Below are 16,804 nucleotides of genomic sequence, written 5' to 3'. Positions count from 1 at the left end.
AACTGCATTTTTTTTTTACATCAAAATAACTACTATAACTATTTTCATGTATCATTTTCTAACCACCTGAATCATTTTTCAAACTGACGTAGTCTATTTCCCCATGAAATTTCACTTAACCTGTACAGAAACTTCCAGATTAAACAGGAAGCTGTCATGGACACTCAGACACCCACATACTTTGAACAAAGATCAGATGCCGTTGTACTAACAGGGTTGAGAAATTACTTTGTGTTATGTGTGTTACACACATACACATACACACAGACTGTGTGTGCTTAGGTAAACAAGGCTGCCCTAGTATAAATATGACCTGCAGTCAATGGTACTGGAATTCCTTCACACACTCTCACTCTCCCTCTGTCACACCCACAGCAGGTACATTGTCACTGATAGCATTAGTTAGCCTTAGTGTGCTTTTGGGCTGCGCCTTTATAAGTCTGCACCTTTGAAGATCCAGCAGAGACTAGTAGACTGCCTCAGGCCCCCAGGTAGAGGATTCTTCATCAGTCTTCTGGGTTACTTATAGGCCTGCTTTCCCTACCTGCTGTCAACCTGCTCGCCTGCCTGGAGCATCTCCTGGCCCATCATAAAACACCAGACACCTGCAGACTGACAGAAGAGACTGGAATCTGAGCTAACTGGACTAGAGGTAATCATCACCACAAGTCTACCTTACACCTGTTGGGGTCCTGTATTGTCTACACTCAGCACCAGTCTCAGCCCTGCCTGAGACCACCCAGAGGCCAGCACACCTTGGCCCAGGTAAGGAGTCGGACAGGTAGACAGGATGTACTTTTTGTGGAGTCTGTGTGTATGGATGAAAAAGCCACATAATTGTTTCCAAGGTGTGTTCTTATTAGTAATTTATCAGGTGCTGTTCGCTCTGCATTGGTCTTAATTTAACATTTCTGAAAGAAAATTACTTTACCCCATAAGATAACTTCAAAGGTATATGGGGTTACATTTTATAAAGATGCAGGTCTTATGCTGATAAAATATTATAATTCCCTGTCATACAGCATCGATGTGGAATTTCATTTTATTGTATTGTATTTTATTCAACATAAAGGTACTAGAGAATCTGTATGCTCCAACTCTGCAACATTGCACCTGTCTGAGTACTTCTGATGTTTGTCAATCAATTTCAAATTGGATTAGAAGACCTTACAGTGAAATGCTTACTTACGAGCCCCTAACAAAAAAATAGAGATAAGAATAAGAAATAAAATTAATAAGTAATTCAAAAGCAGCAGTAAAATAACAATAGTGAGAATATACACAGACGGGTACCTGTACAGAGTAAATGTGCGGGGGCACCGGTTACTTGAGGTAATATGTGCATGTATTAAAGTTATTAAAGTGACACTATGCATAGATGATAACAACAAAGTAGCCGTGGTGTAAAAGAAGGGGAGAGGGTGCAATACAAATAGTCTGGGTAGCCATTTGATTAGGTGTCCAGGATTCTTATGGCTTGGGGGTAGAAGCTGTTTAGAAGCCTCTAGGACTTGGTGCTCCGGTACCACTTGCCGTGCGGTAGCAGAGAGGACAATCTATGACTAGGGTCTTTGACAATTTTTAGGTCCTTCCTCTGACACCACCTGGTATAGAGGTCCTGGATGGCAGAAATCATGGCCCCAGTGATGTACTGGGCCATTCGCACTACCCTCTGTAGTGCCTTGCGGTCAAAGGCCGTGCAGTTGACATATTGATTGTTGTCCTGGCACCACATGGCCAGGTCTCTGACCTCCTCCCTATAGGCTGTCTCGTCATTGTCAGCGATCAGGCCTACCAATGCTGTGTCATCTGCAAACTTAATTTTATTTTTACCTTTATTTAACTAGGCAAGTCAGTTAAGAACAAATTCTTATTTTCAATGACAGCCTAGGAACAGTGGGTTAACTGCCTGTTCACGGGCAGAACGACAGATTCGTACCTTGTCAGCTTGGGGGTTTGAACTTGCAACCTTCCAGTTACTAGTCCAACACTCTAACCACTAGGCTACCCTGCCACCCCAAATGATGATGGTGTTGGAGTCGTGCCTGGCCGTGCAGTCATGAGGGAACAGGGAGTACAGGGAAAAAAGGAGAGACTGATCACAAATGTGACCACAGACCAATTTATCTGCCAGTACATGAAAGGTATCTTGCCAATTATAGATAGTGAAGGATTCCCTGAGGTAATAAAAACGAGAAATATGGCATTATCCAAAACCCTCCCCTTGGTGGACGACCAGAATGGCACAGGTGCCTGATGGATTTACAGTGCCTTCAGAATGTATTCACACCCCTTGACTCTTTCCACATTTTGTTGTGTTACAAAGTGGGATTGTCAACAATCTACACAAAATACCTTGTAATGTCCAAGTGGAAGAAATATTCTAACATTTATAAAAAACACATGAAAAATAAAACACCAATGTATCTTGATTAGATAATTACATTTGGCAGCGATGACAGCTGTGAGTCTTTCTTTCTAAGAGCTTTCCACACCTGGATTGCGCAATATTTGCCCTTTATTCTTTTCAAAATTCGTTAAGCTCTGTCAAATTGGTTGTTTATCATTGCTAGACAACCATTTTCAGATCTTGCCATAGATTTTCAAGCAGATTTAAGTCCAAACTGTAACTTGGCCACCCAGGTACAATCACTGTCTCCAGTGTAGATTTGGCCTTGTGTTTTAGGTTATTGTCCTGCTGAAAGGTGAATGAATCTACTAGCAGACTGAACCAGGTTTTCCTCTAGGATTATGCCTGTGCTCAGCTCCATTCCGTTTATTTTTTATCCTGAAAAACTCCCTAGTCCTTAACGATTTCAAGCATCTCCATAACATGATGCAGCCACCACAGTGCTTGAAGATATGGAGAGTGGTACTCAGTAATCTGTTGTATTGGATTGGCACCAAATGTAACACTTTGTATTCAGGACAAAAAGTGAATTGCTATACCACATTGTTTGCAGTACTACTTTAGTACCTTGTTGCGAAATAGGAAGCTGATTCTAGATTTCGTTTTGGATAGGAGATTCTTTATGTGAGTCTGGAAGGAGAGTTTACAGTCTAACCAGACACCTAGGTATTTTTAGTTATCCACATATTCTAAGTCGGAGCCGTCCAGAGTAGTGATGCTGGACGGGCGGGCAGGTGCGTGCAGTGATCGTTTGAAGAGCATGCATTTAGTTTAACTTGCATTTAAGATCAGTTGGAGGCCACGGGAGAGTTGTATGGCATTGAAGCTCGTCTGGAGGTTAGTTAACACAGTGTCCAAAGAAGGGCCAGAAGTATAGAGAAGGGTGTCGTCTGCGTTGAGGTGGATCAGAGAATCACCAGCAGCAAGAGCGATATCATTGATGTATACAGAGAAGAGAGTCGGACTGAGAATTGAACCTTCTGGCACCCCCATAGAGACTGCCAGAGGTCCGGACAACAGGCCCTCCGACTTGACACACTGAACTCTATCAGAGAAGTAGTTGGTGAACAAGGCGAGGCAATCATTTGAGAAAACAAGGCTGTTGAGTCTGCCAATAAGAATGTGGTGATTGACAGAGTCGAAAGCCTTGGCCAGGTCGATAAATACGGCTGCACAGTAATGTCTCTTATCGATGACGGTTATGATATCATTTAGGACCTTGAGCGTGGCTGAGGTGCACCCATGACCAGTTCTGAAACCAGTTTGCATAGTGGAGAAGGTACGGTGGGATTCGAAATGGTCGGGAATCTGTTTGTTAACTTGGCTTTCTTTTTCACTTCATTGGTGTTTGAGGACAGTGCACAGTTTTGAACATGAAACGTTAATAATAAACAAATTAGGCACATTTTGTCAGGACCCGGTTATGAACCCGGGTCTCCGGAGTGAGAAACAGTCACTTAACCAACTGAGCCACGAATAGTCGGCAGAACCCAGAAGATGAGGCAGACACAGCAGTACTTGAGATGGTGTATTTAATGAAGTAAAAAGTTAAGTTCTTCAGGAAAACATGTAACTCCACAACCTCAAAAGGAATTCCACAAGAACAAAGGTAATCCTCCAAGACAAAAAAGGTAAATCCACAAGGTGGAAGGTATAGCACAAAAAGCCTCAAAAGATACTCAAAAACAAACAAACAAGAACAAAAAAAACAGAATTCCACAAGAGTCCACCGGGATCAACAAGAGTTCACAGAGTACTAGGGCTGGGTGCTAACATACAAACACAGAGCAAAGAACTGAGGAAAACAAAGGGTTTAAATACAATCAGGGGAAACGAGGCACAGGTGCAAATAATAATGGGGATCAAGGGAAAACAAAAGGTCAAAAGGCACAATGGGGGCATCTAGTGACCAAAAACCGGAACAACCCTGGCCAAATCCTGACACAGTTGGGCAGTCTTGAGACAACATTTTGAACATAAACGCAATGGTTCATTGGATCAGTCTAAAAGTTTGCACATACACTGCTGTCATCTCGAGGCCAACATCTAAATTGCAGCTGGGCTGGAATAATACATTATGGCCTTTCTCTTGCATTTCAAAGATGATGGTACAAAACATTTACAAAATAACATTTTTTGTTGTTTTTTTGTATTATCTTTTGCCAGCTCTAATGTGTTATATTCTCCTACATTCCTTTCACATTTCCACAAACGTCAAAGTGTTTCCTTTCAAATGGTACCTAGAAAATGCATATCCTTGCTTCAAGGCCTTGAGTTGCAGGCAGTTAGATTTGGGTATGTCATTTTAGGCGAAAATTGAAAAAAGGGGCAGATCCTAACAGTTTTTAAGCACATTTTTACTCCTTAACTTATTCAGGCTTGCCGTAACAAAGGCGTTGAATACTTATTGACTCAAGATATTTCAGATTAAACATTTTTATCAACTTTAAAAAAAATGTAGACAAAAGCATAATTCCACTTTGATATTATGTGGTTGTGTGTGTTGGCCAGTGACAAAAAAATCTAAATGTAATCCATTTTAAATGCAGACTGTAACACAACAAAATGTGAAAAAGGTCAAGGGGTGTGAATACTTTCTGAAGGCACTGTACATTTATCATAAAAGTAACAATGGTTTGGTTTGGCTGCTACCCAAACCATAACACAGCAGCACTTGAGCATGTAGCAACGGCCTCTTTAGAGATAGGAAATATTAAGGGTACAGCTGCTCAATAGCACTAAACACTCAAAACGTGCGTGTGTAGTTCTTAAAGGATAATATTCTGTCAAGATTGAGTGTTCTGTGAGCATTTGGAAAAGGTGAAAAGTATGGTGTACCGAGTAGCCTAATCGAACAAAACAAGTATTTTAACAGATATGGGCAATGTGTAGGCTAATATTTTTTTGTTATTAGCCTATCCGTGATCGGGGAAAAAGTACTTTTCGGTTGCCAGACCCGGTACAGATCTTTCAATAAAATGCAAGGTGCTACGTGGTCTAAATAACTCAACTGGTTAGTCTGGCTGTCTGTATATAGAAGGGCGGGCTGTGCGTTGATCTAGCTGCTCTGATTGGATAGAGCAAAGCTGTATTTCTAAAATCCACTGGATTCGCTTCATATTTTCAACTAACCACTTCTCCTTGCATGTTTCGGTTTGATCATTTCTTGCTGCTTCCTGCTGTTATAATAAATCAAATGGGTAGGACGTTTGCTCAAGCTATCAATGTGCAGTGTACTGTATCTAACGGAAGCGGGGCGAGGGCACGGAGAAAAGATTCAACGTGGATGCGCATTCTGAATGAGTGACAGCAAACTGCTTGCTGCAAATTGAGGACACAAACCCCTCCACGCGCTGCTCATAATCTGCTGTTTATCTCGCAGAGAGATTGGTATTTTGCCAACATCTATTTTAGGCATATTAAAACACTTGTGTGTTTTCCGATCACAAGTATCATCCGATCCGACTATTAACTGTCAATTACTAATAGTCCTACGATTATGAATACCAGTATTTTCAGGTTGGCACACCCCTATAGGTAACTGTAGCCACCCACTCAAAAGGGTGTTCCTCTCTGAAGAACCTGGCCTGATGCCAATGCACCTGCATTACAGGTGAAAATGGTCCCATGTTACAACAACTGCAAAACAGCGAGGCACACAAAGAAACCGTTCACTTAGGTCATGTCTACACTTGACACTTACACACCACTTCCGCTATCAGAATACGAAGAACGCATTGAAAAGACGGGTCTAGACGCACAAAAGTCACTTTGTGGTCTGATTGTGTTCAGAGCTGGCTGACCACTTCTTGAGGCTGCCAAGTATGCATTGTGTTCGGTTTTCTTCTCAGCCTGGACACAATCGGAAAGCCCATACAGTGGATGACGTCATCAGCACTACTCCCACTAGACTGCAGAATACGTTGTTTTGCGACCGAATGGAGTAAATACGTTCCTAGAATTGTTTGGCTAGAGTTATGCTAACCCGTTTGCAATCCCTTTAGCATTGCTTGCTACAGATGTCAGCTGGCTAGTTTACATATTTTAAATGTTTTTATTTAACCTTTGACTAGGCAAGTCAGTTAAGAACAAATTCTTATTTATAATGACCGCCTATACCAGCCAAACCCAGACAACTTTGGGCCAATTGTGCACCGTCCTATGGGACACCCAATACAGCCTGAATTCGAAGCAGCGTTTCTATAGTGACACCTTGATGCAGTGCTTTAGACCACTGTGCCACTTGGGACACCAAGTTAGTTAGCTACAGTATTTAGCTACTCCCATCCGTTGTTGTTGCGTTATTATGATGTTTTGCCTATTCCACCATTTGTAGAATGCATACTGGCATTTGAATGTACCGCGGGAAAAGGGAATCCGGACACACTGTGGACATGGTAGACACATTTAAATGTAGGTGCTGTAGCACTGGTGTGGCTGGTTTCCGGGTTAAGAAGCGCTGCTTGGCGGGTCATGTTTCGGAGGATGCATTACTCGACCTTCGCCATCTCCCGAGCCCGTTGGGGAGTTGCAGCGATGAGACAAGATCATAATTGGATCCCAATTGAATATCACAAAATTGGGGAGAAGAAGGGGATACAAAAAAAATGTTTCCATCAGCCTAATGGAGGTGTAGATAATCCTACATTTCAGTTTAGTGTAGTGTTCAAACTTTGAACTTGTGAACAAGGCTGCATGGGATTTCTCATAATGTGACTCCGTGCTGTTAATGGCAATGCCCGCTTTAGGTATAATGCCAGGAGCCTCGTGTGGATTTGACAGCTGTTGCATCCGCTATGCAGATGTCAACTAAAGCAGATCTGATTGAATAGAGCCACAAATCTCTCTTTAAACCAGACACACACAGCAAACAGTCACACCTGACTGTATATACTTCTTTAACTCCAAAATCAAACAAGGGAGCCCTTTCTTTGGAAGTGCACAGGGAGAGAACTCAACAAGTGAAATCTGGTGACTGTTGTGTCTCCCTATATCTATTACTGATGCACTCTTTGGTTTCAAAGGTTGTTTTACAGAATATATAGCAGTCAGAGTATTCAACTCCTGTTCCTGAAAAAATGGCAGTGTTATCAGAAAGCACAGCATCGATTTTCACTGCTACACAGACGATACATTTCTTCGGCACCAGAGGATTTTTAGCTCCACGGATGAGTTATTAGTATTAGTGTGATTTAAATACGTGGATGGCTCACAACTTCCTCCAGCTAAATCAAGACAAGACCGATGTACTTATTGTTGGAGCCAAAGCACAGCGAGGGAATCTAGCCGCACATTTGAATTCCCTGGCAATAAAAATAAAACACCAGCTAAAAAACCTAGGTGTTATTTTAGATTCTGAACACAATTTTGAATCACACGTTAGGAATGTGACCAAAATGTTACCACCTGAGGAACATTGCCATGGTGCTGCCGTTTAATTTCTCAGTCTGATACAGAGAGACTCATCCATGCTTTGATTACAGAGAACGTCAACAAAAATATAAGAAAGATACATAAAAAGTGATTAAATGGTTACCAGGGAGGATGGCTGCCTTCATGGCTATGGTTCATCTGACTGTGTGTCTAAGGCCTGGCTAGCAAATGGAGCGAAGCCTAATTCTCCTGAAATGAATATCACCGTCTTGACCGAACTCATTTAGAGATCAGTCAGGCCCTTAATCCTTCCCCTGGGGAGCATGTTTGTGCCTCTTTCTCCCGTCCCCTCCCCTTTTGGAAAAAGCTAATATGGCTAAATTTGCCGGGCTAATGGGCTTAGCGCAAGCTGTTACAGAGGAGAGTGGACACACAGCAGGCTGGCCGGTACACCGCCTGGCGCTTTTTAATCTGACTCCTGATGAAGAGAAGAGACATTGGGTTATCCCCAGACCCTTAGCGGGAAATTGGGAGATAAAAGGAGGAATGGGGAGGGGTTTGGAGATGTGGAGAATAGAGAGAGAGAGAGAGAGAGAGAGAGAGATGAGGGCTCTTTTGGAAAGGATAACTTAATTTCCTTTAGGGTTAATAGGACTGGTACAGTCTGTCAACTGTGTTCCCGCAAGGATCATTGTTGCAACGCTAAAGTAGCCGTATCCTCACCCCGAGGAATATTCAAAGTCTGATCAGTTCAATCACTTTCTTAGTTTCTTTGAAAAACAACCATATAACAAGTGGAACAATTGATCAACATAAATATAGATGGTGTGGATTGCAGTTGCTGGGTGTGGCACAATAGTGTTATAGCTGTTTTATGAATACAGTGGCTTACAGTCTATCTGGGCAAACAAACCATGTCTCTCCTTGAACATGTGCTGTGCGATAGCAGGCGTCTTTTACCACGGCACAACTACTGATAACCCCTGTCTCTATGACAGCTAAGTTTCTTCCCATTTACCACCTGTGGCAGCAGGTAGCCAGGTACACTGTGAACCATAAGTGAGGTCATCCTGAGATTACACTGGTCAGTGGTACAGCTGACAACCTCTGATGTTGACTTAGGATGCCACTCTGATGCCAGTCGTATTGCAGCTGTGTGGAAAGTTTCTAAGGAAAGGCGTTTTTCCTGTTCAGGTCACATGGTGAGGAATAACTTTGGGCCGCTTTACATGAGGCAGGGCAAAACCCTTGAAACCAGCGTGTATGTAAACGGAGTGAATTGACACAAGAAGTACAAATTCCTCCAAATTCTTATGGGACTGTTCCTTAGCAGACAACAACACTGGCCCAACATCATACTACATTTGAGGTGTCTTCTCCTCCACACTATCTTTCTTTCATTTGATTAAAAATTCCAGCTGACAGTGGAGCCAGAGGGCTGTGGAGACGGCACCTTGAAAGGAAAAGGCAGGCGGTCGTACCGCTTTAGGCCTCAATACAAGTCACCTACCCCCAAGTCACCACCCATTCTGGGCCACTGACCCACAAGTAAGAGACTCAGTGCAATCCATTTTGCCCCATGCCTGCCCTGCTGGTTCTGTGCACTCTCTAAAGGGTCATTCCCCCTGTGTCTTCACTTGACTCAGGACACATTTAAAGAGCCTCTGCAAACATGCTCTCACCTCAGTTTCTGTTCTGTTCACTGTGCATCACTCTGGAGGAGTCACACCCGCAGTCCCTCTGATGGGCTTTCATAACGTTTTCGAAACTGTTGCACGTTTAGCAGCCGGAGCTTTGGGCGCGAAGGTATAGTTTCTTGAAGGTATTGTGCTTTTGATTTACTGCAAGAACATCATCTACTGTATAATGTTGTTTAAAAAAATTAATACTTCTTAAGTCGAATTTGACTAATTCCAAGAGGTTATTACAGTTTGGCTATCATGATATTCACGTAGGTCACTGGTTACACTTTCTTTACAGGGTTTTCAGTGAAATAAGTATTCATGTTTTCCAGTCTTACATCAAACTGAATTGGATATAGGAAAGAGAACTAGAGCTTGATTCTGCTCATTCCCACACAAATGAAGAAACACTTGTTTACCCTGGGTCAACAAGTTGGCTATGGGAAGTTGTCAGATAGTGATCCACATAGCACACAGGTGTTGCAGGATCATACCAAGTTTGATGGCAAACGGCTGGTTTTCATTATGCCGTCATGAACTGTGTGAATGTGGTCAATGCCCTGTATCTCCACTAGTGGTGGAAAAAGTACTCAATTGTCGTACTTGAGTAAAGGTAAAGATACCTTGATATAAAATGACTCAAGTAAAAGTGAAATTCATCCAGTAAAATACTACTTTAGTAAAAGTAAAAAACGTATTTGGTTTTAAATATATTCAAGTATCAACTGTAAATGGAATTGCTAAAATGTACTTAAGTATCAAAAGTAAAAGTAAAAGTATAACCAGACGGCACAATCTTTTAAAATTGTTTTTATTGCCGGATAGCCAGGGGCACACTCCATCACTCAGACATAATTTCAAACAAAGCATTTGTGTTTACCTAGTCCGCCAGATCAGAGGCAGTAGATATGGCCAGGGATGTTCTCTTGATAAGCGTGTGAATTGGACCTTTTCCTGTCGAAATGTAACAAGTACTTTTGGGTGTAAGGGAAAATGTATGGAGTAAAAAGTCATTTTCTTTAGGAATGTAGTGAAGTAAAAGTAAATGTTGCTAAAAATATGAATAGTAAAAGTGAAGTACAGATACCCTAAAACACTACTTAAGTCGTACTTAAGTATTTTTACTTAAGTACTTTACACCACTGATCTCCACACACACAATATATTAACATATCAAATAGGAAATACTGTTGGTACTATCACATTATTGAAATTGGCAAATCTTTATGACTATTGTAAACTAAATATCCATTCTTCTTCCCTCACAAGGAGGCAGCAGCCATGTCGAGTCCAGGGGAGAGTCTATCATCAGAGGGCAGCAGCCCATTGTTTCCGTCCCGCCTAGGTCTGCCTGAAAGCCCCTTGGGAGACAGGACAGGTGCAGAGGCTGGTATGGCCTGGGAGATGGAGGACACCAAGCCCTGCATGGAGGCTCTTGAGCATCGCGGCCTTCCGGGCCTTCACCTGTCCTGCTTCGACATGCTCTTCACCGAGGACTCCACCTGGCTGGTGAAGGTGAGCGAGGCTTCCTCGGGTCAGGCTTGTCCCGTGCCTCTTCCCATAACCAGGACCGAGCACCGTGAGGAGCCAGAGCAGTGCCCCGTCATCGACAGCCAGGCCCTGGGGCTCTCCCCGGGGCTGGAGGGCCAGGAGGAGGAGCGATCCCTGGAGCAGGTCCAAAGCATGGTGGTCGGGGAGGTGCTGAAGGACATCGAGACGGCCTGCAAGCTGCTCAACATCATCCCAGGTAGGTACTGTTACAGTAGCAAACGGCCACTCTCGTGCTAGAATTAGTGGAGTTAGTAGAATAGACATTCCTGTTTAAAAGATATGTTTTGTGGTGGGTACCGATTCTATGTAGGATTAATTGATCCTTGTCACATCAGCGTTCTGTGCTGTCCATATTTTGGAAAAGGGAAAGGGGGATACCTAGTCAGTTGTACAACTGAATGCAGTACACCTGTACAGCTAAAACATGTCTTCCGCCTTTGAAACGTGTCTTCTCTGAGTCAGATAGGTGCGGGGGGGCCTCCAACCACTCGGCTTGATGAGCCATAGTCCGTGGACTGAGAGACTTTACACTTTTTCCTAATTCTTCATCTCTGGCTGCCTCTACTGCATGATCCTGTCTCCCTTTCATGAGCATGAAAAACACCAGAGCCATTCATTCTAGCCTATTCATGCATACTGTCCAATCAGGTATTGACACAAGGTATTGATATATTGATTCAGAGCAGACACATCTGCAGAATCCGCCTGCCGCAATATGATAATGAGATGGATGACAGCTCTTAATGATGAACTATGTCTCGCTGACGCAAGTCATGCTTGTTTGCTCCAGGATCTGTATAATCCCAACCTTTGCATGTGTTTAACAAATACCCAACAGGACCTAGTGGGAATGACGGTACTGCTTGCCTGCCAACAGCCGTGTACACAGTGCATGGGTGAGGTCTGTTCATCTGGCAAAGTAAACAGCAGGTCAAGGGCATACAGTACTGTGTGTACTGTAAGATGTCTTCTGTCAGTCACACCCTTTCATCACAGAGACCCTACTTCTTCTCCTCCTGCTGCTACCGCTGTATCCAAAATGTGGCCTCGTGGTGCGTTTCAACTGATGAAAATGATTGTACACAACAGAACAGTACCCCACCTTATGCAAACCACCATTCTCCCTAGGCCACGCCTGCGATTAGAGTTCACCCAGAGCGAAGCTCGCAGAGAAAAGACAAGGCAAATAAACACTTTATGGTGAAGACAGTAATTGGCCTCTGATTGACAGCATTTGATTGCACTCTGTGTGTGTGTGTGTGTGTGTGTGTGTGTGTGTGTGTGTGTGTGTGTGTGTGTGTGTGTGTGTGTGTGTGTGTGTGTGTGTGTGTGTGTGTGTGTGTGTGTGTGTGTGTGTGTGTGTGTGTGTGTGTGTGTGTGTGTGTGTGTGACCAGAGATAAACTGATTCTACAGTGTGGGGAGCACACACATCTAGGGTCTCCACTGTGTTCATGGTTGTTTTGGTAACCCTCTATCCTGAATAGATCCCTCCCTATTGCAGGCCAACAGACATGCAGTTGACATTTACAGTAAATGGTACTGCTAGTTTGCTAATAATTTGTTCAACATCAATAGATGTATAGGGGACAATTCAAAATAGAGTGTTATTGCGACCGTTCTTATCTGTTATCCCCAGACCCCATAGAGTGGAGCTCGGGGAACGTCCAGAAGTGGTTGCTGTGGACAGAGCACCTGTATAGACTGCCTCAGGCCGGCAAGGCCTTCCAGGAGCTCGCTGGAAAAGACCTGTGTGCCATGAGTGAAGAGGACTTCAGGCAGAGGTCCCCTCAGTGTGGAGACACCCTGCACGCCCACCTGGACATCTGGAAGTCAGGTGTGTTATAATAGCTGTATGACTGGCAGGGCCATTAGACTTTTGGGGGCCCTAAGCTTATGCCATGTTAATATGATAGATGAGTGAGAAAGACTAACAAAATCAATTGGGGCCCTCTGAAGGTCAGTTCCCCTAAACACATGCTCTGCGAGCCTGGTCGTTATTCGGCAATGATTTAAAAAATATATATATTTGCGGGGGCCCCAAGTGATCACTTTTGTTGCTTATGCATGAGGCTGGCCCTGATGACTGGTTTAGACAGACATTCTGCACAAACTGTAGTTTACTACTGTTTTCTCCTCAGGATAATGAAGCTTTTATCATTCTGTTCAAACAATACAACAATACATCTCTCTCTTTCTCTCCCTTCTTTCCCTCTCTACAGCTGCCTGGATGAAAGAGAGGTGTTCCGTTGGAGACAGCAAAATCACAGGTAGGTTTAGCCTCTACTTTATTAGCTTTGTTAGGAAAGAAAGTGACATGAATCTCATTTACATTTACATTTACATTTAAGTCATTTAGCAGACGCTCTTATCCAGAGCGACTTACAAATTGGAGGGCCAGAGTGTTCATGGCCCTTGGGAAGGAGTAGTGGCAGTTGTGTGGGTTCATAGCTCCTAGGAAGAAGACCAGAGGGTCATGTATAGTGCAGTTTTGTTAGAAAATATGTGTGTGTGTGTGGGGGGGAAGGGGGAGGATGCGCGCGTGTGTTCATAGCTCATCCCTCTGTGCAGGCGGAGAGGAGCTGTGGTTGGAGGCAGACTCGTCATGCTCAGGCCAGCCCATCCACTTGTGGCAGTTCCTCAGAGAGCTGCTCCTCAAACCCCACAACTACGGACGCTGTATCCGCTGGCTCAACAAGGAGAAAGGTGAGCAGGACAGACTGTGTGACCGCCAAGAACTGATGGGATTAGTTCAGAAGCATTTTTTGTTTTTAAAGACGGAGAATGACAATTTAATGCAGTGACAAAGTAATCCATATCTAATCTCACTCTGCTGTCTGTCAGGTATTTTCAAAATCGAAGACTCTGCTCACGTTGCGAGACTCTGGGGACTGAGGAAGAACCGTCCAGCGATGAACTACGACAAGCTGAGCCGCTCCATACGGCAGTACTATAAGAAGGGCATCATCCGCAAGCCTGATGTCTCCCAGAGACTGGTCTATCAGTTTGTCCACCCAGTATGAGGGGACGGAGGAGGACAGAGGTCTCCAAACAAAGGGCCACACGATCACACCTTGCACTTGTACATTACACCAACACCAAGCTGAAAAGGGGTGAAACTAACAAGCATGCACTGACCAACCCCTGTAAGTACACATAGCCTTTGCCAGCCTTTGCCAGTAAGTGTCAGCAGTCAAAGTTGGCAAATGAATATTTCGCTTTTTATAATGCAGAGAAGAAACTTGAGACTAAAATGAAAGTGCTTTTTCTCTGGGCTGATTCCTCTTCAAAACCACAAAACAACAAAGAAAGAAAAAAAACAACCTTTGAACTGCCTTTTTCATTTGCACGATCTGCCTGTCCTTTTTCCTATTATATCATTTAATCAATAACCCGTATCTTAAAACACCGGAAGACAACATTTGATTGGCATCAAACATAAGGAAGAGAAATTGCCATTGCCCACAGTTATACCTTTAACATTTATGTACCTGCTGTGTGTAGGTCGAAGAACAGTCTGCTTGTGCTCGTTACAGACTGGTCTTCCCTGGTTGCCTGTTCTACTCATTCCTCTGGGAATGTGGTTATGAGTTTTGCTTCAGCTATAGGGTTCAGCTCTGGCTTTTGGCTGTCACCCAGAAAGGCAAACAGCTCACAGGTTTTTTAAATTTTATTATTCACATGGCACACTTCGGAACTCTCCCGAAAGGCTTTTACAAAAGAGCATTTCGCTGAACCCGAATGGGAGTGCAGCAACAACCCCCTCATAATAAACTCATGCAGTCAAAGTCTGTAACTGACTGGTAAAAGCCGTTGGTTTGCCACCTTGCCGTAGAAAACATCTAGAAAGCACCAGACCACTGTATATTACCATATATGTCATATGCTCTGTACCTTTTGCTTGCGTTTAATTGTAATAGCAATTTTTATTTGAAATGTAACCAAAAAAATATAGATCGGAATATCTACATCAAAAACTGTATCCTCCGCCATCTTTACCATTGCAATACAGGTTCAATTCTTGAAAACAAGCAGCATCACCAATCTCATAATTGATCATTACCAATTCTGTTGAATTCTATGAAGTATACAATAAAAAAATGTGGGTTCCCCGAGGGGTTTTTGGTAAGGGTGCTGGTTCTATGTGGAACCATAATGACCCAAAGAGCCCTTGGAGCCCTTCAATGGTTCTTTGAGGTTCAAAAAAATGTACATGTAGCAGCAGCAGCTCATTCAAATACTTTGGGACTTTGCTCACAGCTCTTTTTGTGCAACCGTGAGTGAGTGTCCTTCCACTTGATCTAATCTGTTGTGTTACGCTATTTATGACATGTTATGTACGACTATGGTCAGTGACAGTGTCTTGTGAAAGACTCACGTATGGCCTTGTGTCAACTGAGAATGGTTGACTATAAGTCAGTAGTTCTCAATTCTCTCCTCAGGGACCCCCAGCCGTTCCAGAGCTACCACACCTGATTGAACTTGTTAATAAACACAATAATAAAAACGATTGCATTTTAACCGTATATTGTGGCTTTTAATCCAGAATAAAAACCCATGTATGGTTTCTACAAAGAACCACTGAGATTGAGAAAGGTTCTTTATAGAAGCAGTCTCCGTGAAGGTTCTATATCGAAACCATAAAAAAGGGTTCTATATTGCCCCAAAAAGGGATGTAACCATAGCAGAACCCTTTTTTTGGTGCTATATAGAACCTTTTTATGCTTCTTTATAAAACATTAGGAACGGGTTCTTTAGAGCACCATACAGGCTCCATTTAGAACCTTATGAGCATGGTTCTTTATAGAAGGAAAGTTCCATATATAAACGGGTTGGCTGACAACGTCACGGAAATGATGAGCTTGCATCGATGAGGTAGATGGCCGTGTGGTGTTATGATTCTGAACAGTCAAGCTACCAACAATGACAAGAAGCTGCAATGTGGGGAATCGTAGGTGGCTGACTTGGGCTCGTGTCTTGTTGTCCCCATGTATTATTACAATCTCAAGCACATTCTTGGTGCCCTGCATAGTTCCAGCTAACTGGATATATTCGTCTGAGCATACAATCCAGTCTAAACTAAAGCCTCATTCACACCTTGTGTGTATATCTTATACAGGGGGACAACTTTGGTTTTAGAAGTGGGGGGGACATAACCTGGTGGGGGGTCTGGAGGTCCTCCCTCAGAATTTATCTAAAGCACATTTCCTGCATTTCCACAAAATCCAATATGACCCTTTTGGGGTCATTTATATTGAAAATAAGAATATAATATTAATATATTTCTAAATACTTCTACATGAATGTGGGTGCTACCATGATTATGAATAATCCTGAATAAATCGTGAATAATGATGAGTGAGTAAGTTATAGATGCACAAATGTCAAAATGCTGACCTCCGCTGTTATTGTAATGGTAAGAGGGTTAGCATGTCCTGGGGGTATGATATTTGTGCATCTATAACTTTCTCACTCATCATTATTCAAGATTCATTCAGCATTATCTGTAATCATGGTAGCATCCACATTAATGTAGAAGTGTATAGAAACATACTATATTCTTATTTACAATAAAGGTGACTCCAAAATGACACAATACATTATTTACCATTCATTTCTATTGGGCGCAAAATAATCTAAAACACAACCAAAACAAACAGAAAATGTATCCAACAAATGTGTAGAGTAACAAGCTTGATGTAGTCATTGCGTGCTATAAATGTGGGACCAAATACTTCACTTTTTACTACTTTAATACACATACAAGCAAATGTGTCAATACTGGGATAA

General features: G+C 42.8%; 1 protein-coding gene across 3 annotated transcripts; it reads left to right on the top strand.

The window, feature by feature from the left end:
- The first annotated feature begins 345 nt into the window (after positions 1–345).
- On the top strand, positions 346–15,540 carry LOC124031617 (SAM pointed domain-containing Ets transcription factor-like). 3 transcript variants are annotated; one of them, XM_046343084.1, is made up of 6 exons: positions 346–652; positions 10,735–11,212; positions 12,654–12,851; positions 13,237–13,284; positions 13,586–13,720; positions 13,859–15,540. In XM_046343084.1, exons 2-6 carry the CDS (start codon positions 10,747–10,749, stop codon positions 14,035–14,037), a joined length of 1,026 nt encoding a protein of 341 aa, XP_046199040.1. In that variant the 5' UTR covers positions 346–652; positions 10,735–10,746; the 3' UTR covers positions 14,038–15,540. The 3 variants fall into 3 exon arrangements, with proteins under 3 accessions (XP_046199040.1, XP_046199039.1, XP_046199042.1); XM_046343083.1 differs by having other exon boundaries at positions 346–765; XM_046343086.1 differs by lacking the exon at positions 346–652 and adding an exon at positions 9,468–9,605.
- The last annotated feature ends 1,264 nt before the right edge of the window (positions 15,541–16,804 follow it).

Source organism: Oncorhynchus gorbuscha, linkage group LG03, assembly GCF_021184085.1.
Source record: "Oncorhynchus gorbuscha isolate QuinsamMale2020 ecotype Even-year linkage group LG03, OgorEven_v1.0, whole genome shotgun sequence".
Classification (NCBI taxonomy): domain Eukaryota; kingdom Metazoa; phylum Chordata; class Actinopteri; order Salmoniformes; family Salmonidae; genus Oncorhynchus; species Oncorhynchus gorbuscha.
The sequence above is the reverse complement of the archived record's forward strand: the minus strand, read 5'-3'. Positions and strand labels throughout refer to the sequence as shown.